At 37.3% G+C, this 22253-nt stretch overlaps 1 protein-coding gene across 2 annotated transcripts; it reads right to left on the bottom strand.

Moving 5' to 3' along the window:
- Window positions 1-22043, bottom strand: miga2 (mitoguardin 2). 2 transcript variants are annotated; one of them, XM_053478653.1, is made up of 16 exons: window positions 21979-22043; window positions 17796-18063; window positions 17020-17182; window positions 16387-16496; window positions 16120-16240; window positions 14479-14597; window positions 13965-14082; window positions 13724-13830; window positions 11127-11239; window positions 10895-10967; window positions 10623-10709; window positions 9093-9191; window positions 7454-7588; window positions 5959-6012; window positions 5508-5624; window positions 1-3236 (listed from the first exon to the last, which is right to left on the bottom strand). In XM_053478653.1, the coding sequence occupies exons 2-16, from the start codon at window positions 17889-17891 to the stop codon at window positions 3045-3047; spliced, it is 1704 nt and encodes a 567-aa protein (XP_053334628.1). In that variant the 5' UTR covers window positions 17892-18063; window positions 21979-22043; the 3' UTR covers window positions 1-3044. The 2 variants fall into 2 exon arrangements, with proteins under 2 accessions (XP_053334628.1, XP_053334629.1); XM_053478654.1 differs by lacking the exon at window positions 21979-22043 and adding an exon at window positions 20967-21022.
- Between the last annotated feature and the right edge of the window lie 210 nt (window positions 22044-22253).

The raw sequence follows: 22253 nt of genomic DNA, 5'->3' as shown, positions 1-22253 counted from the left end.
AAAAGGTATGAAGCATAGCACATAACACATTAAACTGAGACATTCTAAACAGAAAAAAGCGGTGTGTGTGTGCAAATCATACATTGGGCTGTAGCTTCACATCAAGATTTTGAATAGTATTTCTTTCTTAAAAAATACAAAGAAAGGCAGGACACATGCACAAGCCTTTGCTCACAAGAGACAAACTACTATACAAGTAACCCGAGAGAATTGTCGCTTGCTAGTGTGAACCGCGGATAATTGATATACACTTTGGAAAGCCCTGTGGATGCGACAGTTGGGATTAAATGTTTCAAATCAATTTTCTTAATTTCATTTTACTTTTAGGATAAATAAATTGAATTCTGGTTGAGTAACATGGAAAAGTGAAACAGTTTAGTTCATATCTACTGTAGTTCTGCGCAAAAGTCTTGAGCCACAACTTATTGCTTCATATTTGGCTTCCAAAACACCAGACTTTTCTGCATTTTAATGTAGTCTTGAAAAATAGTTCTCCAGGTTTATTGAAAGACTTTTTTTGCTTTAATTTTCAGTCCGGTTTCTTTACTTGAACAGTTTCAGAGGAATGTTTTTTTTTGTTAAGCCACACAGTGACCTATAAATTAATTAAGCATTAAAAATATACCTAACCTTAGGTAGGAACAAGTTAATCAGGTCAGTAATTAGTATAGTGGTAAGGCTGAATGCTGAGTGGTTAGACGAGACGAGAGGGTAAATGAGGTTGCTGTCAAGGTTGTTACATGAACAACCAAATTTTTAAATTGCATCTTTAGGCACTTTGCAGCCCGTCACTGTAAAACATTTGTTCCCATGTATTTAATTAACATACGTAACTAGGGCAGTGTTAGCTCAGTGAGTTATAGCTCGGGGCTTCTGATCAAAAGTTTGGTGGAACAAGTTGCCACTGTTGGGCCCATAAGCAAGGCCCTTTAGCTTGTCTGCTCCAAGGATGCCATATCATGGGTGACACTGCACTTTGATCCCTGCTTTCCACCTGGGATAGTTGAAAAAACTTTTTTACTTTAATGTATGTGTGACAACGGCTTAGAAGAAATCAGGTGTGGCTTAAGAATTTTAAATAGTATTTTACAAGTCTGTATATTTTTTAGAACTTGAGCAGAAATTGTCAAAATCTCTTACATGAAGGTTTTTCCATATACAAACACAAACAAAATGAACAGATATAGTAAAAAAATCTTACAGAACACAGGCACAAATGATGCAACTTTGAATAGTGATCACTTATTAGGTGTGTACTAAATAAATTCCTTTTTACTTGTAAATGTTGGCCAATTATGGTTTTGGCACTTTACTACATTATTTTGCCTTCAGCATTCAACTTCCAAGAATGTAAATACACCTTAAAAATAAAAGCCCTATTTTACTAATCAAAATTTTTGATAGTTATTGTCGGATTTGTCCTAACTGTTTAAACGGTAAAGTGCATAAACAGTAAATAAAGTAAAGTTTTCCTAATAATAAAAAGAATCATTTCAGCTGTTTTTAACACACCACTATCAACATCCCACCTTCGTTTCCTCCAAAACATCCGCACTTTCCTATCTGTACTATATTTTAAGCTTAAATTCAACGAGACTCCTCTATATCCACAATAGCATACGTAGCTTCATTACATCATTAAACACCTCTTTATGAAGCAGTCCTCATAAAAGCCAAGGACTTGTAAAAAATGTGGAAAATACTTAAGGAAACTGCTGCAGCAGGAAAAATTTGCCAGCGCACACTCCTCCAATTGTGCAACATAACGAATACACATGTCATGAGTCATTAAAAAAATTAATGTTGATAAGGTCGAGTTAAAAATAGCATTGTAACTCGTATGGTATGTATATTTATCCTGCAGTAGTTAAAAAAAGCAGCAAATGAACACAAAAAAAGTAAATCAGCAGTACACTGGGAATTATACGAGCAGGATTGGGGAAACATTACCCTAACATAACTGAACTGACGTATAACTATATATATTGGGAATTTATTATAATTTTTAAATGGACTTTAAATGGAACCAAGTGTTAACCAACACACTTGACATTCTCCAGTGGCCCAAATACCCGTTTAACTGTCCTGAATGATAATTATAACCTGTCCACAAGTTACAATTACACAAATTACACTGCTGATCTTGAGCATAATACCCACCTGCTTAAAATCTCAATCTGGCTGGCCCACAATACGCCTCCGACTTTCGGGAGTACATACAGTATAAATACGCGCTGTACAGTACATATGCATACATTCTATGCATTCCACTACTTTTTCTTACAAGATAGGCATACACCAAAAAAAATATCCCCATATATGTACCCCAGCAGCGAACACAACCTAGAATACCTAAAATAGTTTAGTGTTATTTTGGAATCAGTGGTGTTTTAGATCATGTTTCTTCAGTGGTGCTGGTGGTGGGATTAAATAAGATTGAAAAAAAGCAGCGATTCTCTGTGATGTATCCAGACTGTGTACCTGAATCATGTCGAAGGAGATACATGGAGATATGACAGATGAATTCTTAATATTCCACCCTTCTGTCAGATAAATGTGACCCAAGTTGGCATTTACAGTCATGATCTAAAATTTCGAATGGAATATTTAAGTCAAGCCAACAGAGACACTACAGAACATCCTGCAGAGATGTGAACATGTTCAACTGTACATTGTAGATCTGGACGTCATTTCATTTACACGTTTTTGTCAATCAGGCTCCTACAGAAACATTAATCTTCAGAAACTCCACTTAGTCGTGCGGCAAGTTGTGGATCGATCCAATCTGCCTGGCGCAGCAACGAAACAAGGAGGTACTACCAACCGCTATTTGAGTCACAGAATCCAGACCGAGTGCCGATTTCCTAAGAGACACAATAAGACTGAATCTGTTCTTGAAAATGCCACGGGTCCATTATGCTCGGTTCTGCTGGGGTTATTTATATTTCAGTCACCTAATCATAATAAACATAGATGAGCCTCTGGATCTCGAATTAAAAATGTTCTATATGTGTCTTTTACAGAAACTTCCATGTGTAGTATCATCAATCTTGTTCGTCTGTGCTAGCAGGCAGTGCCCCGTTAGCTTCCGGCAGACTGTCGATGCCCAGGTAGCCCAGCAGGATGTCGGTGCGTCTGTGAGACAAACTCAAAATATCTTCAGCTAGCGACTGAGTTGATGTGAAGCGCACTTTGTCGTGGTCAAACATGTCCTTCAAGTACTGCACAATTTGTTGCTGTTAAAACATAGGAGAAGAATAAGCATTATTGAGCATTATAAAAGATAAACCAGTTTTATATCCAACAAGATGTTTGGGACAAGCATATATTAGCAGTTATAATGAAACGAATCAAAACCTTAATGAATATGAATACTAATATTAAACCCATACCAAAATATTTAAAAATGCAACTGATGAAACTTTCAATGTATATTTAAATAGTTTTACTCATAAGCAGTCATACATCACTTCCGGTTTCAAAATATAAGACAACATTACAAAGAATACACAAATGAACCTGGACGCAAAAAATGGTTTCCAGTTTTTTTTAATTAAACATGCAAAATTATGAATAAAAAATTGAGTGAAAGGTTAGAGAGGCAAGATTTTTCCAAAGATTCTGATTGGAGACTTGTAGAAGATAGTAGCATTTCAGAGTCTCCAAATCCCCAAATCTACAATTAGACAGCATCACCATGCCTTCAAATTATATAGTAGGCATGCCAAAATTGCCTGAAGTTCTCTGGACATGACTGAATCTACAGTCTTTTGTAAAATTAGTGCCCCCTCTTTTATTTACTTGTGCACATGTGCAACTTTCAATGTATATTTATTTACATTGTGTGTGCTTCAGATCATTGTCCTGTTGCATGACCCAATTTCGACCCAGCTTTAGCTGTCAGACAGATAGACTCACATTTGCCTCTACAATACTCAGGTATACAGAGAAGGTCATGGTTGACTGAGTTACTGCAAAAACAAGCTCAAATCATCACCCATCCAGTGCCATGCTTGACAGCGGGTATGATGCGTTTCTGCTGAAACGCTGTTTGGTTTTGCACTTTCTGTCCATAGGGCATTGTTCCAAAAGCCTTGTGGTTTGGTTCAGCTGCAGTTTTGCAAACCCTAGTCATGCTTATATGTTCTGGCAACACTTACAAAAAAACAAAACAAAAAAAAAAGCCAACCTAGTTGAATCTTTTTAAATTGTGCTGTCATGGACTTCAACATTTAAAAATGCTCAGTGAGGCCTGAAGGGTCTGAGATGTAGCTTTTACTCTTTTTCTATTTCTCTGAGCATTGCATGGTCCAAAATTGGGGTGAATGTGTTCCGATGACCACTCCTGGCAACGGTCTTTAAATGCTGAATAATCTCTCACTGTACAACTTTGCACTCCAAACTATTGCAAAAGATTCAATCACTCTTTTCAGATTGATGTACGGCAACAATTGCTTCTTTAAAATCACTTATGTCTTTCGATCTTGGCATTGTGTTAACTTACTGCTAAATTCTCCAGACCAGCAAAATGCCAAAACTTCTGCTTTTATCTGCTTTCCTAAGTATGCACACCTGCTAACGTTAGTTAATCAAGAGCTGAGGATTAGTAGCACCTGCATACAATTTATCCTCTAAATCCTGTGTTAGCAGTAAGGTAGTACTTGGTATTTCCAACATGTTTTTTGGCCTTCATTTTTGTTAAATAAATAATAACAGTGAAAAAAAGGTACAAATTGTTGTTTATCTGAGGTTGTATTACTAATACTCAGACAGATATTTTTTTATTAGTAGTAAACAAAAACAGAACTAAATGAGAGGAAAGTAACTTTCACACTTGACTGTAGGTTCAGTGGTATAAATAAAGAAATAAATCGCATTGGCAACAAACACAGTTGTGGGACTTCTTTTCTTTCAAGGATACTGGAATTCCAGTAGGACTCAAAGTATGCAATTTTAAATATGGCAGCTTTTCCATTTCCATTTGGTCATGGTTGGATCTTGCACCAGAATATAATAAGATAAGATCAAAAACATATTCAAATCACAAAAAATGGTTCAGTGACCAGAAGACCAATGAAAAAACTGTGGAGTGAAATAAAAAAAGAAGCATCCATGAAATACAAGATCACTGAAGTATCTGAAAAGACTTTCGTCGTTTCAAATTTTTGTCACATGAAGCTAGCAAAACACATTGATTAAAACTGCTGATCAGACCGTCTCACGGGGCAGTATAACACACAGGGAGGTAGGGGTTTAGCTGCTCTTGTCCACATACATGATCTTACAAACATCCACGATTAGATAGCACTGCAAGGAGCATATTCCCTCTGGAGTATTCGCAAGACAACATGCCTTCTCATACACCCCAAGGGCAGGACGGGTTCTTTCCCCTTGACCAATAGCCACGGACTGCTGTGACATTTTAAAAGATATCCCAAAGATACCCCAAAGATAAGGTGAAAGGTTTTTCAGTTGCACAAAAACATCAGTGACGGACTTGATCCTACCTTGAAGATATTGCACACTTCAGTCAGATTCTGTCTGGGACCCAGGAAGCCAAACGCCAGAACAGGACTCACATGCTCCGAGATGGCATAGAAATGAGATATGAACCCATCTGGAACCTAAACAAAGTACCAAGTGTTAAATATTAATTGATTTATCTTTTTTTTAATCTATCTTTCTCAATTTATTTGCTTTTTTAATTAGCCTGTGAGTGTGGTACAGTAAACGTCTGGAAGCTCTCCAGATTTAATAATTAGCTTAATAAGTTTAATACAAAGTGGTACATATTTATTTTACATACATTTATGCAAAGCTCAACAGCTTTAATGTTAACAATAAAGGTATATTGATACCAGATTTTTTTATTTATTTTTGTGAGCAGACAACAGCAAGATTACAAATAAACATGTATGGAACCTGAGGACAATTCTTTGTCAGTTTACAAAAACTTACCATCAGTAATCTTCTTTTGGCTTTCAGCACAGACCAGCACGCTGTAGCTAGAGCCTGAGAGACAAGCGGCATAGGAGTTTTTTTTAGTAACATGACCTCAGTGGCAGACAGAATATCACATAATGCAGAAAATACAGTCATGAAACTATATGCACTGGATACATATGCATATAAATACATATACTGTAGTTTTCAAGATGAAAAGAATATTTGCTTATTAAGTATATTGACTGATTAAACTCCTAACAGGGGACAGGCTTAGAAGATGGTCTCCTTAAGTAAGGTATAGGGTGATGATGTTATATCTTAACAGATAAATCCTGCATATTGTCTCAAATGCATAAATGGATTTGCAACCAAAGTAATGCCTAAATCTGGACATCTTTTAAGAGGCCCGAGTCGAAAATGCTCTGCATTTGTTATATTAAAATTCCTGTCTTATCAGCACTTTCTTTTCAAGGCTACTGTCTCCCCGGTCACTGCTGTGCAGGTTTGAACGTGTTAAATCACTTCATTTGTAACTGCGGTGATGCCGCACTTGTGATTTGCACAAAAGAAGAGCAGAGTGCAGTAATTCAGGTCTCTGGGTGTACCTGGTGCCCAAAAAACTCACAGAGGAGCATAATCAGAAGTGTTTGGATAACTGCAAACAAAATTTTAACCGATAGTTTAAGAAAGGTGAAAGTTTCTTAAAGAGAATCATTACTGTAACGAGACATGGATTCATCACTATGATCCTAAGAATAAATGGTAAAGTATGGAACGGAAACATCCTCAATCAGCTGACCAAGAAAAAGTTCAAAAGTCATCATTAGCTGGAACTGCTTAAATCCCAGTTTTCTGGGATTCCCAAGGGACAGTACTAGAACATTGTCAGAAAAAATGTTCAACGGTGTTTGTTACAGTGCTTATTGAAGAGCTGAAGCTTGATGAAGCACAAAGGACTGATATCGATGGGTGTTGCGATCTTGCAAGACGATGCACGTCAGCACACTTCTGCCCACACTGTCGACACTCTGCAAAATCTTCGTTTTGAGGTGTCAAAGCATCCTCCCTATAAGCTTTGCTCCATCTGACTTTCACCTGTTTTGTCCCTGAAAGCAGCCCCTCAGAGGACGAATATTGACTTCTGACAATGAAGCAGTACAGTTGTGGCTCGCAGCTCAGACTACAAAATTTTTTGATAAAGGAATATGAAAGCTTGTTGATGGTAAGTATATTGAAAAGCAAGGAGATTACCACAAAAAAAATCTACAAGTTAATTAAAATGAATTCTACAGCCAGAGTCTGGATATTTTTGACTCAACCTTGTAATTATGCTTAAAATTTTAATCAAGTAGACCCCAGCAAAAACCTACATCACTCCCTTCTGAAACACTGGCCTTTTCCCTGCTGACTTAAACATTATTCTGGTTGGTTACTGTGGTTAAGCTTCAGAAACAAGCACAACTGTGTAAGGCAAAAAACTTTTAACAGTTTGCAAGAATGAAATTACCGTCTCTTTAAAACTGTCCGAGAGCCATCTGTTGCGCAAGACAGCGACTACAGAGGTGGGCGGGTTCTCCAGGTCCTCAAAGGCATCCATGAGGATGAAGTCCAACACGATGTCGAAGAAGTTCATACAGATCACCTGTGCAGAAGTCAAATGCCAGAGATTACAATAAGCCACATACAACTTATAACTAGGTACTAATGCGAGCAATAGATTTAAGGGGTACTCACAGACCGAAAAAAGTACATGGGTCATTGACGGATAAGACTTTAAAAAAAAAAAAAGCCTTAAAAAAGTCATCTGGGGCGTCCGTAATATATCTCAGAATTCACATTTTTATGTATCATTAAGACTAGTTGAACTCATATCAGTAAGTAGATAAACTGATGAAGAAAGATAAACTTTAGTGCCCTTTCATTTTATGAAAACCATTATTTCACAAGTTTATTCTATAATATTAGAGTCTCCTTCATTATCCAGTTAAAATAAATGTTTATCCCTATAAAAGGCTGAATTTAGAAAAAAAAGATAAAATATACAAATAATTATACTTAAACAATTAACTCTATGTATATAATTGATGTATAGAATATGAAAACTACAAATATAGGACATATATCTATCATTTAAAACATTTAGCAGTAGTCGCCCCACATGATACTCTGTCGCCCCATATGATGTTTTCAAGTTTACTCAAGTATAACAGGCTAACAGTTAGCCTCAGAAACCAAACTAACTTCTTCTAGTGACAAAGCACTATCAAATTTATCATCAAAATATAGATTTGCGGAAAAAAATTATAATTCACAGTTTTGGGGTGGTCGCCCCACATGATGACCAAAAGTGACTACGACATCACAGCCGTTAAAAAACAGCTTTTTCTTACTATATGAGAGAGACTGATTTACTATACAGTTGTTTCCAGGGGTCTTCACTTGTGTCTGGCTGATGCAGTATCCCATCCTTGAGATGTTTTTTAAAATAAAGGTCCCAAAATTGTGGTTTGTTGATGGTCGCCCCGGATGAAATGGATAGAATCAACATAATTTGGACAACATTCGTTTGTATATTATGATAGAAATATATGTGCAAATGCTTTATAGTTTTGTCAATGGATGTAAAACATGTTTAAAATTATGCCAACTAGGAAAAGAGATATATTTAAGTTGATTTAAAGTGTTTTTAAACCAGTTGTCCTAACTAAAGTCAAGGCCGGACGGTCGCCCCATATGGTGTTTTGGCACTTCGGATAGCAGAAAAATGATGAAAAACTTAAAAATTTGTAGAAGTTAGAATGGTTTAGTAGGTAAAGAAGGTATAACAAGTAGATGAGAAATTTTTATGTATTTTTTAGTTTTTTCTGCAAAACAAAATTAACCCGGACAGAAAAAGGGGGCGTCACGTCATTGACCCACATAGAAGAATATTCATTTATAGTCATCTGTTATTTTTTGTTATTTTAGTCACTTCAGTTATTTTTAACAAAAGCACATGCTTCAATTAACTGAGACAAGCAGACATATAGGCATGAATATGGAAACTAAGCATACTACAGAGAGAGGGGAAAAAAGGTGTGTAAGAGTGAGAAAGAGAGAGAGAGAGAGAGAAAGAGAGAAAGAGACAGACAGACAGACAGACCCACCCCTCGTCCTTCCAGTTCCATCTGAGTGGTTGGCCATGTCTCCTCTCGTTGAGTATACAGCAACATGTCCTGGTAGCTCTCCAAAAATGCCTTTGGACTCTACACACGCACACACAAACATAAGCAGTCACGTACAATACTGTACTGTGCAAAAGTCTTGTTTCACCCCTCATTTATTCAGATTTTGCTTCCAAAGAGATCGACTTTTTTTGTGTAGTCTTAAGGAATAGTTCTCTAAGATTCTTGAAAGACTTTTTTAGCTTTCATTTTCGGTCCAGTTCCTGCACCTGACCAATTTCAGAAGAATGTTTTTTGACTGTTAAGCCCCATAGTGACCTATAAATCATTCAAGCATAAAACCATCTTACTTTAGGCATAAACTAGTGAGAAACAGGTGCAGATGATAAAAAATGATCAGGCCGTTGATTAGTATACTGGCTATAGTGAATGCTGAGTGGTTGAAACAGACGAGAGTGGAAATGAAGTTACATAAACAACCAATACTTCACATTGTATCTTTAGGCACTTTTCAGGATGTCTCAGTAGAACATTTGTTCCCACTTCTTGAATTAATCTGTATAATTTAATTTCTGTTAATATGAAGAAATCAAGTATAGCTTGTACTGTAAGCCTCAGAGGTCCTTTAGAGCAGTGGTTCTCTCCTTTCTGAGAAAAATCTTTGCAGCGGCTATCGTAATGGCGCGGAAGACATAACCAAGAGAATCCGGTCATTTCTCAAAATAAAAGGTTTTTCAAAATAAAATATCGTTCAGACTCAGATAATACATAAAACTGAAATATTTAATTATTTATTGTGCGGCCCGGTAACATTTGATCCACAGACTGGTACATGTCCGTGGCCCGGGGGTTGGGGACCACTGCCTTAAAGTATGTATTTTAATTATCTAGCTGAAATGCTCCTTAGATAATAAGTCTCATTTTCTTCAACATTACTCCATCTTGATTGTTTCTTAATCTGACTAGATAAAGGAACTTTCCAGGACAGAATATGCACCAAGTAGGATTGTCTAAAAAGAACACATTATTAAAAAAAGAACTATGATATGATGATGTTTACCACTAATTATGGTGCTGTGGTTATTATTCTAATCCCACATTTCTGTTTATTATTTGCCCTGAGTGAACCTGCTGTTACTACTTAAATTATACTGCCTTACTGAAATTAACTAATATTTTTGTACCTATAATAATGATAGGTAGATAGATATATCTGTCTATCTATTATTTTATCGATAGATAGATACTTTATCAATTCTAAAGGAAATGTGAATGAGCACTATAATGAGTCTAAGTGCTTTCCCTGACTAATTGCACACCAAGTTATTAATATTAATTCCGTTTTACCAAGTTGGATGTGATGGGTGAAGGCGATGAGCCCACTATTGTGCACATCCGACTACAATGGCTTACAGTACATGTTCGGGATTATTTTTAAGACATATCTTTGTGGTTTTAGAAATAATTTGTAGGAGGGGAAATGCTTAAATAAGGCACGGCCACTGATATTACCTTGTTGGCTTTGTTCAAGAGTCCGGTGATCATCTGTTTGCCCGTTTCCATGAAGAAAGTCTTATGAGTCTCATCGATCAGTAACACCTACGCACACACACACACACACACACACACACACAATAAAACCTACAGACTACAAAAAACATACGACAGAGTAAGTGAAGCATGAAAGGAAGAGAACAAGAGGAAACCACAAAAAAGAAAAAAAACAGAAGAGATCAAAATAGGCTTTTGTGTGCGAGCGTGTGTGCGCGAGCGTGTGTACTGACGTGGAAAGCCTGACGGACACAGTGCAGCTTAGCGAGGAAGTCCTGATCACTGTAACACTCCAGCAACTCTGTTCTGAAAAGCATACAAATATTTACACACACTCACTTAACATTTTAACTAAATGAAGTACAGTCTAGAGCTGCACTTTTATCATGCGGAGAGAAACAAAAAGAGACAGAGAGAAAGAATGTGAGTTTAGTCTGCTAATGTGTACTGTTTAGCGTGTAGTACCTGAGTGATCTGCATTCCACTTTGCCTTCTCTCACTAAACTCAGCGCCTCTTCATACAGAGCCGCAGGCTTTAGCGTCTGATACACCTCATCGGACGTGAACGTGTCGAACAGCTACAGCACAGGGAGACACACAGACTTAGTGTCTTAGATTTAGTTTTTGTGATTAGTAGTCACTTTGGAAAATTTGAGTCATTTGAAATTATTTGAATCTAAAAACATTTGTACGAATTTCTGTTAAATTACTTTTTCCAGCTTGTCATGAAACAGTGAAAACAACATAAAATCCGGAAACGGTTTACTCATGTGATTGAACATTAACACCGACCAGCTTTAAATATTAGCATTTCTTTTGTAATAATATGTTTGTGGACATTGCTAGGGTTGGTCTGACTGGGGACGGGGAAACCCACAATGCCTGTTGATGTCCTCAAAGTGTTAAACACAGTGCATCCCTCTGCTTTTAACTTTATCCCGTGTGTCCTCGAATGTTCCATTAGGTTTGATGTTTCCCTCTTTATATGCAATTGTTTAAAGACATTTGTCACAGAGTGTGAAATACAGCCACACTTTAGGAGTTGTGCTTTTAATTTGGAATATGAAAAGGACATGGACACTTACAGTATGTTACTAGATTAGTTGGATTTGTATTATTAGAGCTTTCCAACTCGCGTTTGCATGAAATTTCTCAGTTGGGAAATAATTTTTCATGTACGGTGAGGGTGATGATCCTTCTTATGGCCGTTTTCTTTTTGATACGGTTACGTACCGGTTATGTAGGCACCCATCTTTATACCTAGATGCCGATTCAATTAAAATTGCGATTCTATAAGTATCACGATTTTATAAATATCCCAATTTGTTTAATCCTATTTTTTTTTTCAAAGAAAGGTTAATGATTTTAAATGTAGCGCATTTCTTATAACAGTTTTCTCACTTAAAAACCAAGGGCAGCATTTAAACAATACACACTAACTTCAAATACAAGAGTTTAACATTAAACTGCGCAACACATTTCTCTGTCCTCTGCCATGATTATTATTTCTAAACAAACATTGCCAATAATTCAGTTCAACCACATGGGATAAACATGTGTAAATGGTTCAGTGTGTCTCCTGTAGGATTATAAAGAAACAGTGACGTCTGACCTCCTTAAGGGGGGGCCTTCTGTGGCTTCTTACATGGGCACGTGCGGTTAATTTGTGCTTGTGGTGTAATGAGGGGGTTTGAGACTAATTCGCTCACAGGGTTCGGAGAAAAAGGTTAATCAAGGCTTTTAGGACGCACAATTTAGTATATATCTATATACTCAGCAAAAAAAAGAAACGTCCCTTTTTCAGGACTGTGTATTTCAACAATAATGTTGTAAAAATCCAAATAACTTTACAGATCTTCATTGTAAAGGGTTTAAACAATGTTTTACATGCATGTTCAATTTACCATAATCAATTAATCAACATGCACCTGTGGAATGGTCGTTAAGACCTTAACAGCTTACAGAAAGTAGGCATTTAAGGTCACAGTTCTAAAAACGCAGGACACTAAGGAGACTTGTCTACCGACTTTGAAAAACACCCAAAGAAAGATGCCCAGGGTCCCTGCTCATCTGCGTGAACGTGCATTAGGCATGCTGCAGGGAGGCATGAGGACTGCTGATGTGGCTAGGGCAATAAATTGCCATGTCCGCACTGTGAGACGCCTAAGAAAGCGCTACAGGGAGACAGGAAGGACAGCTAATCATCCTCACATTGGAAGACCACGTGTAACAACACCTGCACAGGATCGGTACATCCGAATATCACACCTGCGTGACAGGTACAGGATGGCCACAACAACTGCCCGAGTCACACCAGGAACACACAATCCCTCCATCAGTGCTCAGACTGTCCGCAATAGGCAGTCCATGAGGAGGAGATGCACTGCAGTACTTCAAGCAGCTGGTGGCCACACCAGATACTGACTGGTACTTTTGATTTTGAGCCTCCCTTCATTCAGGGACACATTGTGAAACTTTTTTATGTCTTATGGTGTTGACTCTTTTAGTGTTCATACAAATATTTACACATTAAGTTTACTGAAAGTAAAAACAGTTAAAAGTCAGAGGACGTTTCTTATTTTGCTGAGTATATACATATGAAATTTATGTAACTCTATAAAAAGTTTCTGTTGCGTCACTCAGAAGCTTCTCTACCCACTGCAGAATCGTTTATATCTAAGGTTGATTGGCCGATCACCGATCTTAGCCGACCAAACTGAAACTGGTAAATTCTGATCAGTGGCCTATAGACTGGTTCATCTCAATTATAAATGTATAAATATAAAAAAAAAAATTATCGATATTGGAGTCATTCACGAATCGTTACACAAAATAATCACTATAACTGACTTGATTAACTAAATAGATTTTTAAAAAATGCTGGTCTCAGGGATTTTCACTGGACTGTTTGTTTTGGAAAAACTATCTTGTCATCTTCGTCAATTATATAAGTTACTATACTTTTATGACGTCCAGAATTATTATTATAAGAAAAACCACAGCGTGTAGGGGGTTTGCACAGGAAAGGGTGTGCATGTTCGCGTGTGTGAGTTTATCTGAACCTCAGCTGCAGAGAAAAAGGAGTCGTCTGAGGTGATGGTCATGGCGTCAACCTCCTGAAGCCTGTTGGAGCTTTTCACAAGGGGCAGAATTAAGGTGCCTTCACTTTCTGCATCACACACACACACACAATATACAGTAAACACCTGAAGATTAAAATATAAAGATTACAACAAAACTATTAATTGTGAAAATAAACGAGTTATGTATTTTGTGTGTGTGTGTGTGTGTGTGTGTTATTACCAAGGTCAGCTAGCAGGCTCTCTGCTGGTATTGTGCTGCCAAAATCTTCTTGCAAATGATAAGCCCGGTGCAGAAGGGACTCCAGCTTTTCGGCGAATTTTGGAGTATGAGCTTCTGGCTGTTATGATCACACCATATATACATACACACACACACACACACACACATTTACTTAATCAGTTTCACACTACCATTATACAAAATCAAATATTATGGATTCTTGATTACTGTACACGATATGAAAAGTTTTCTAAACACTAGTTTAAATTATCTGATTAGATTACTATTTCTACATATTAACCATTGCTTTCCAAAAGGCAGATAAACAAAAGCAGTAAAAAAAAACATAACATTTCAAAAATTTAACATTTCAGTTACTTCAGTAGCTTTGCTACTTTGTTAGCAAGCTGATACATGCCAGTTGAAAGTTTTCTAGCCAAAACCTCAACTCTGCATTAAACATATTCATATAACGTAGTTAAAACCAGGTAATGGTAAGACAAATGTATTTTACCGTGGGTGCTGCCCCCTGTCGAGCAAGGCTGTTAGCAACAGAGGAGTTGGACGGAGTCTGGTGTCTGACGTTCAGCGCTTGCTCCCATTTCTGTAACGCTTCCTCAAACAGCTCCATACCTACAGGGAAAAGCCAGGCTTAATCACCAGCCACTTGAAAATAAAATGAAATATGAAAAGTGATGCCAGAATGGCTCTGACTCCCTCTAGTGGTTAGGTGTTACAATATTTAACTTTCAATTTCAGACATTTGAGTGATATCTGTCTAATTTAAATAAATTATGAGGTTAAGTCAATAATTATCTGCACTCTGGCTGTAGAATTTATTTGAATAATAAAAAAAAGCCTAATCTTTCAATACACTTTGTCCATCTGTCAACGAGCTTTTGTATTCCCTCATTACAAATGTTATAGGCTGAGCTGTAAACCACAAATTTACAGATTGTTCATTAAAAGTGAATCTTGCTCCTCGTAAAACTGCTTTCAGGGGATAAAACAGTGGAAATCTGACGGAGCGAGATCAGGACTATAGGGAGGATGCAATGTTGTCATCAGCCGTGGACATGGACAGCTCCTTCTTGATAGCCAACACTTGTGCGACCATTTTTAAAATTCTCTATCTATTTATACAAAGAAAAAATTATTTCTCCATACTGTCCAAGTCTAATAAATACACCCTCAGACCACAAAAAAAAAAAGTTTTTCAGTACGCCAAAACCATGATGCTTCATGTCTGAAACGCTGGCCTCCAAGGAACTCCTTTCATAGTCCAAACATGTGTCAATGCTTTGGAGAGAAGTGAGGACTGTACTGGGCATGTGGCAATAATTCGCAGGCGAGTTCCTGTAATATGCAAGTGGTGTTCATGAATGAAAGACAAGTCTCACAAATCAGCGATTAACTTGTCAGAGTTCAAGGATCAGGCTTTCCACTCGCTGAAGGTCTACGTAAATGACTGCATTGAACTCCGAGCCATCTCGGCCAGGATCATCCTTTACGGACGTTCAGGCTTCTTTAAAACCTTTGCATTACTCATATGTTTGTCATCACCATACTGTGCTTAAAGTTGTCTGTTAATGATAATCGGTTTTATCTCTTCATTCTCGAGAAATTTTATGAAAGTTCCTAGTTTAACTTTAATGCCCCTTCGTCAATTTAGGCTCGTCCCCAATATTTAACCATATTTAATAGATTGATGTGTAATTGTCTGGTTAAAAATGGAATTTAATCGTGTGGTAAATATGACTAAGGCAAATCCTCTGTTGGTGCCTCCTCTTCCTCCTCAGTTTCTGTTGTCTGGATTCTATCTGGCATTAATAATCGATAGCTTTCAGCACATCTCTCCTCTGCGACTTTTTTCAGATTCTTTCAATGCACAGGATTTCAATATGTTTTAAGTATAGTTTCACTTGTCTGGAGTTTTCAAAGCAAGCACAAATTTAAATTTTGCCAGCTTCAGACCTCAGCTCTTCAGCAGACACCTGAAAGACTGGAATGAGTAGGAAATGTATTTCATTGCTCATGTACAAATATCAGGAAATCTTATCAGCCCAAGAAGAAAGCAAGAACTTTACAAACAGACAATGCAGCATAATTTACCTGCAGATGTCCTATTCACTTAAACAGCAATAAAATTAGTTACCCATGAGGTACAAGCTTTCTGCATTTGCGTCTTCAAATGCCCCTGGCTCCTCAGCCACAGGCTCCGCCTCCCACGGTGTTGCTGCGGCAGCTGATTGGTTGGGAGATGTAGGGATTCGTGTCTGGAAAACAGAAACACAAATATATACACAGCCAATAACACGGGCAGACGATAATGTAATTTAGCCTCAGAAGAATAGCAGAGAAAAAAGCATGTGGAAAGTTTCGGTGAGAAACTGTATTTTGTGTGTGTTTGTGTCTCTCATACAGATGTGTGTGAAGAGCTCGAGTGTTTGCTTGCAGCTAGTGAGGAGATTCCACTCATGGTGTCATTGCTGCGAGTACTCGGGCTCATCATCTGTCGCCCCAGTAACGGAGCTACCAAACAAAAAAAAGAAAGAGAAACTTATCTAAAGAAAAGACTCAGATATCACCTTGTACATGTGACACATGAACAGGGTAGCAAATGTGACATGCTACAGGTTCATATACTAATTTGTATTAGTAATATTTCCTGTATTCCATATTCATGCACTTAACAGGCTCGCTAGACGTTATTACAGAGGTTTGGCCACTTTTAGCGAAATTAATGGGATTTAAAAAAAAAAACACATGTCTGGGTAGCACACATTGCTCTTACTTAACAAGTGGGCAAGCTATTCAATTTAGTATCTGCCTAGTTCTGTACATAAGACAAGAAAATGTATCCATACATTCATTAAAATTTTTATTTAAAACAATTAAATTCTTTTTTTATACTAAGTCCCACACTATCCACTAAATAAGATACTTTATTTAAAATGCCTGTAACACTAATAACGTACTGACACAATTCAGTAAGCTTTTTTTTTTTTTTTAATAGTGTGTACACATGTATACGCTTTTTAATGTTGTTTCTGACCTTTCTTTACCGCCTTCGGCGCCGCCTTCTCCGCTACCTGCTTTCTCTTCCTGCTGCGTCTTTTCAGGTGGTGCGCTGTGAGTGCTAGGGCCACAGAGCCCAGTGCTGTCGCAAAAAGCACCTTCTTCAGGCTCGGGCTCAGCCTCAGCTGGGAGAAAACTGACTGTGGGGGGGAGGGGGGAGAGAAATCATTAGAAGCATTAGGATCATGGACATCATAATTAGTGGTCTATCTGTACTGTGACTTTAAAGAGCGTAAAAAAAGAGAGCCCTTTGAACTACTATACATTTGTCATGAAATATACTATTACTTGATATTATCGAACGTAAAACTTTTTTTTTTTAAATGGTAAAAACTACTGGAATGGTGCCAAAGCTGATGCAAATGTCTTCCAACATGATGCGCTTTGCAGGCTCACAAAAAAAATTCTAGCTCTTAACAATTTGCAGGAAATAATATTAACATCCAAACTGAAAGTGTATCTTTTATGAGTATATACAAAAGCGACCTGTATTAAAACCATTTATGTATACATAGTATATGTTAAAATAATAAAGTCTGATATCAACTAGGATGCAGGGCAATATTGTCACAATAAATTTGTTATGGTTTGCTCTCATGCTAAGTGTGCTAAGAGTTATTCGCTTGCGTTTCTTAGTTAGAATATATACTGCACAGATAATGGGATACTGATAACATCAGATATAAAGCCGATTGTGTGTGTGCTATGATAAGATAAGAATGCATGGAAGTGTGTTATAAAATGTACATGTACCTGCCCAAACGTAGAGTACAGGAAAACAGGTATCTCAGCCACGGTCATGGCTAAAGCCTGCATGATGGACACGCCTTCTGCCTGCCTGATTGACATCTTAGCTCCACCCCCTTCTTTTAAGGCTTCACACCCAGACCCTGGCTTCCTGATTCTGGCTTAGCCAACGACTCTTTAAACCAAGCCGACCTTTTCCTAATATCTCAAGAGTGCAGCTGATCGAGGATCAGCTTTTATACTTCTTATGACCATGGCTCTTCACTTCAGTTGCCTGAGAGACGAGAAAACAGTTTAGTTTAATAAACAGATCTTAGTGTTACTGGAGTTACACAATACAATGTGGATTTCAACACACAGAGGGACTTGCACATCAGGACTTGTGAGATGCCATGTGTTCTTGGAGATTTTTCCTTGACAACAAATGATAAACAAGCTGGGGTTGATTAAGATCATGCTTAAACATTACAGCAATTAAAAGCTGTGAAGATATTAAACAAAAACTATTTTACAATCTAGGATTCAGTCCGGGCTACTGGAAATCGGTCAAGTCACTTCAAGCTCATCTTTTACCATGAGGCTCTAATGATTTTTCCAGAATTCCACTCAATCTTGATTAAGTAACAGATCCAGAATAAATTTTTAGTGTGTAATAGATAATAAACGAAACATATCATGATGGTGTGTCATGGCCTGAGACGAAACATTCTTGATTTATTTCCTATAACTAAACACTATGAAAATCTGTATCATCTGCTATACAAATCCGTCTGTTTTTTTGTTACTACAGAAACAAAACTGTTTAAAAGAAAGCTGATTGACATTGCTTTGACAAAGAAATATTTGCTGGTTTTAGGTATACAAGCATAAATACAGTACTTAACGTTAAACTTAACGTTTAGATTCAACATTATTTTAAAAACAACATCCAGATTTTTTTTTTTTATAATTTATTACATTTATAATAGGGATGCACTGGTTAATCACGAGCTTCATGAGCTTCTGAGCAGTGCAACAGGAACATGTTTTTTATAGTATTACATTATCAAAAGTTGAGCAAGTTATAAAGCCTCTGATCCGCCTTCTTATCCAAAATCTGCGAGCTAATTTATATTTAAAAAAAACACTCATTACACACATTTCAAAATTCCATGTGAGCTAATTATTCACAAAACATGCGAGTTAGAAGCCAGACACTGCTGCATTCTCACAACTTCTCAACACGTTCTCAAGACTTCGGAGGCATTTGGAGGCATAGTGGTAAACTGTCACTGTTTCTTGATAATGCTACAGGTGGCGCTCTAATCTATTCCAATAATAGCATCCCTTGTGGTAGGAGTAATTTATTTGCCAAGTTTGTTTAGAAATAATAATGGCAAATTACGTAACGCAGACAAGTGCTGCTCTGTAAAAATGCCGCTTTTTGTTTCATTTAATTAAGTTAAATGTTAAACTTGCAGTGTTTAAATGCTGTGCTTGCTTCTTAAATAAAAAAATAACTAATATAAGGAATGGGCTACATTAAGGGCATTTTCACATTTATGATTTGTACTGTGCCCTCCATTCTCAGGTACACTTGCGTACTTCATTTGTGAGCAGCCATTAAACACAAGAGAAATAGAACAAGGAATTTAATCTACAAGCTATGCCTAAAAAAATTTTAAGAGCAACCCTCTCACATGCTTTACAGCTTTATCTGCTCTGGCTGTGTAGGGCAGAGGATGAGATTGGAACGTGCTGCACAAACACACACACAACTATTTTGGAGGAGGCCGAAAACACTGAGAACACCACATCTAAACAGCGATCTGCTTTCATTCCTAGATATGATTGGCTTCTACATCTAATTCTGTCCGTGCCCAAGTACGCTGTATCATTCTCATTCATCAAAATGAACCAGACTTTAGGGTCCAATGTTGTCGGGAACAATCCCGGGGCCCTGATGTGAAAGCTCTCTTAAATACTTATGTACAATTTAATTGTGAAGTTGGTGAATAACGCTAAGGTATAAAACAGGAGTACTGAATAAAAAAAAAAAATTAAATTCCAAAGCATTTCAATAATATTTATTGTCAATTTTCAGTAAACATGTGGACAATTGAAACTTTTGTATATATTTTCTTGTATTTGTATGAAATACCAACAACCGTCAATAATTAATCTTAAAAAAAAAAAAAGATTCTGGTTGCTGTCATTCTGGGCTCTCAGTTCAGGTGTTTTTATATGCTCTCCCCTCAGTTTGCGGTGGATATGTTTGCTCTAAAGTGTTTTACCTCACAGTGGCGCTTCACGTTACTGCTTTTGATTATGGCCATGGTTTCAAAACATATTAAACAAACTGGTTTTAAACTTCCTGCAGAATAAACATATATTGATCTGTCAATATTCATCTTTGAAGGTGCAGTTTTCATAGTCTACTTTCCTTTTCTTAAAGTAAGCCATGCTGTCTCGAATACAAGGTTCAAGATCTTAAAATTGGAACAAAATCAAAATCTGATTCCCTTCCCTAACGAGTGGGCATGGACCCCTACTATGTCCAAGTGTCCAGATTTAGGGTACATAAAACAGGATAAAGCACTTACTGATGCTGAGTGAATGAAAACAAGAGAAAGCACATACTTCTCCAGAGATATGTAGAAAACCCTCGTTATCACACAGACAAGTATTCACAGACAAAATCTTATTGCCACAGTGTACTTTTTAAACAACATTGGGCTGCTAGACAGGACCGAAAAACATTAAATGCATTAGACACATGTGAACAGGTGAGAATAAGAAATGGGTGCATCTACAAACAGGAAATAAACCTCTATAGAGTCCACACTGACTTTAAGCATCAGTAACAGCTTGCCTGTTCTCATAAGCAGATATGGAGAACGGTTTTGACAAACAAAAAAGGGCAAAAGAGAGAGTTCGTAGCTACATCTGACCCTTCGTGTCCCGTTTAAAACACTTCTCTCTCACTCTGTGCAGGCAGTTAGACTGACATCCCAGGCCTCCTGTCAAACACAACACGCTAGCTAGTTAGCACTAACATAACTCGCAGCGTCCAAAGGTAACACTATTTATATATTGTATAATATGTTATAACAAATACCACAATATATAAATAGTGTTAGCTTTGGAAGCGTAAGGTTGTTGGAAAGAAAACTCAAATAGAAACATAACCATACTCACTTCTAAGGTCTGCAGAAGAAGGACATTCTCGACGCCGCATTTCACGCACACTAACGTGCGTCACAGAATGAGAATGACAAGCAGATCTACCAATAGGCGCAGAGGCTTGGCGAGCGTTGGCCAATCGAATGCAGGAATCGATGCGCGCGTGAAATTTAACTGTCCAACGCTACGAGACGTCACGAGCAGAGTGCTGCTCCTGTCCGTTTACAACCTCTACTAAGAATTGCCATAATAAAGGTATTAATTGTCTTTGTGATATACTAGATCCACAAGGGAAATTTTATCCTTACCATTATTTTAGTTTAAATAAAATTACTCAGGTGTTTATAAGGGATTTCTTACAATTGTTAAAGCTATGCCAAATGGTCTAATTCACTTAATGAGATGTTATCTATCGTTTAAGGTAATTGTAAAAAGGAGGCCAAATTGTTTGGTTGATGTCAAGTGTATTTGTTATAACTAATGTGTTTGGAATTCTTTAATAGACCTGAAAAAAGCATAGCTCTTAAAGTTCGTTCCCAACTAAGTAAAAAAAAAAGTGCATTTAACTTTCCATAATATATACCCCACCAATGAGATTACATCCAAATTTGTTAATCCCTATTTGTAAAAATTTTTACTTTCATTGTAAACATAGAATATATATCCTTGTAAATGAGTGTGTGTATGTGTGTGTGCCCTGCCTCGTGCCCTAAGCCTCCTGGGATAGGCTCCAGGTCCCCGTGACCCTGAATACAGGCTAAAGCAGTAGAGGTGTGTGTGTGTGTGTGTGTGTATATACAGTATATGTCTAATAAATAATACATTTCATATATATATATATATATGAAATGTATTATTTTATTAGAAAAATTTAAATATTATATACTTATAAATGTACATTTTCATCAACATTCCCAAAATTACATCATTTTTATTGTGACTTTAACTTCATACTTACAACACTAAAAATATTAATACCAAAAAAAGAGCTAAATTTGTGACATTGTACAAGGATCTGATCACTCACCTGCTTTATCCTGTATTCAGGGTGATGGGGACCTGGAGCCTATCCCAGGAGGCTTAGGGCACGAGACAGGGTACACCCTTGATAGGGTGCCAATCCATCACAGGGCACGCACACATACACACACTCTGGCAATTTGTGAACGCCACTTAGCATAAAGTGCATGTCTTTGGACTGTGGGAGAAAACCAGAGTACCCGGAGGAAACCCACCAAGCACGGGGAGAACATGCAAACTCCATGCACACAGAGACGAGAATCTAGCCTGGCCAGGAATTGA

The sequence above is a fragment of the Clarias gariepinus genome, chromosome 19 (genome assembly GCF_024256425.1).
Source record: "Clarias gariepinus isolate MV-2021 ecotype Netherlands chromosome 19, CGAR_prim_01v2, whole genome shotgun sequence".
NCBI classification, from domain to species: Eukaryota; Metazoa; Chordata; class Actinopteri; order Siluriformes; family Clariidae; genus Clarias; species Clarias gariepinus.
This window is presented reverse-complemented; position numbering and strand designations above follow the sequence as displayed.

Coding starts and splice junctions, on each gene's coding strand:
- miga2 (XM_053478653.1), bottom strand. CDS start 17,891: ATGTCAATCAGGCAGGCAGAAGGCGTGTCCATCATGCAGGCTTTAGCC. Junction 5,625..5,958: donor CCAAAAGAAGATTACTGATG/GTAAGTTTTTGT, acceptor TACTTTGTTTAG/GTTCCAGATGGGTTCATATC. Junction 3,237..5,507: donor AAGTGTGCAATATCTTCAAG/GTAGGATCAAGT, acceptor ATGTTTTAACAG/CAACAAATTGTGCAGTACTT.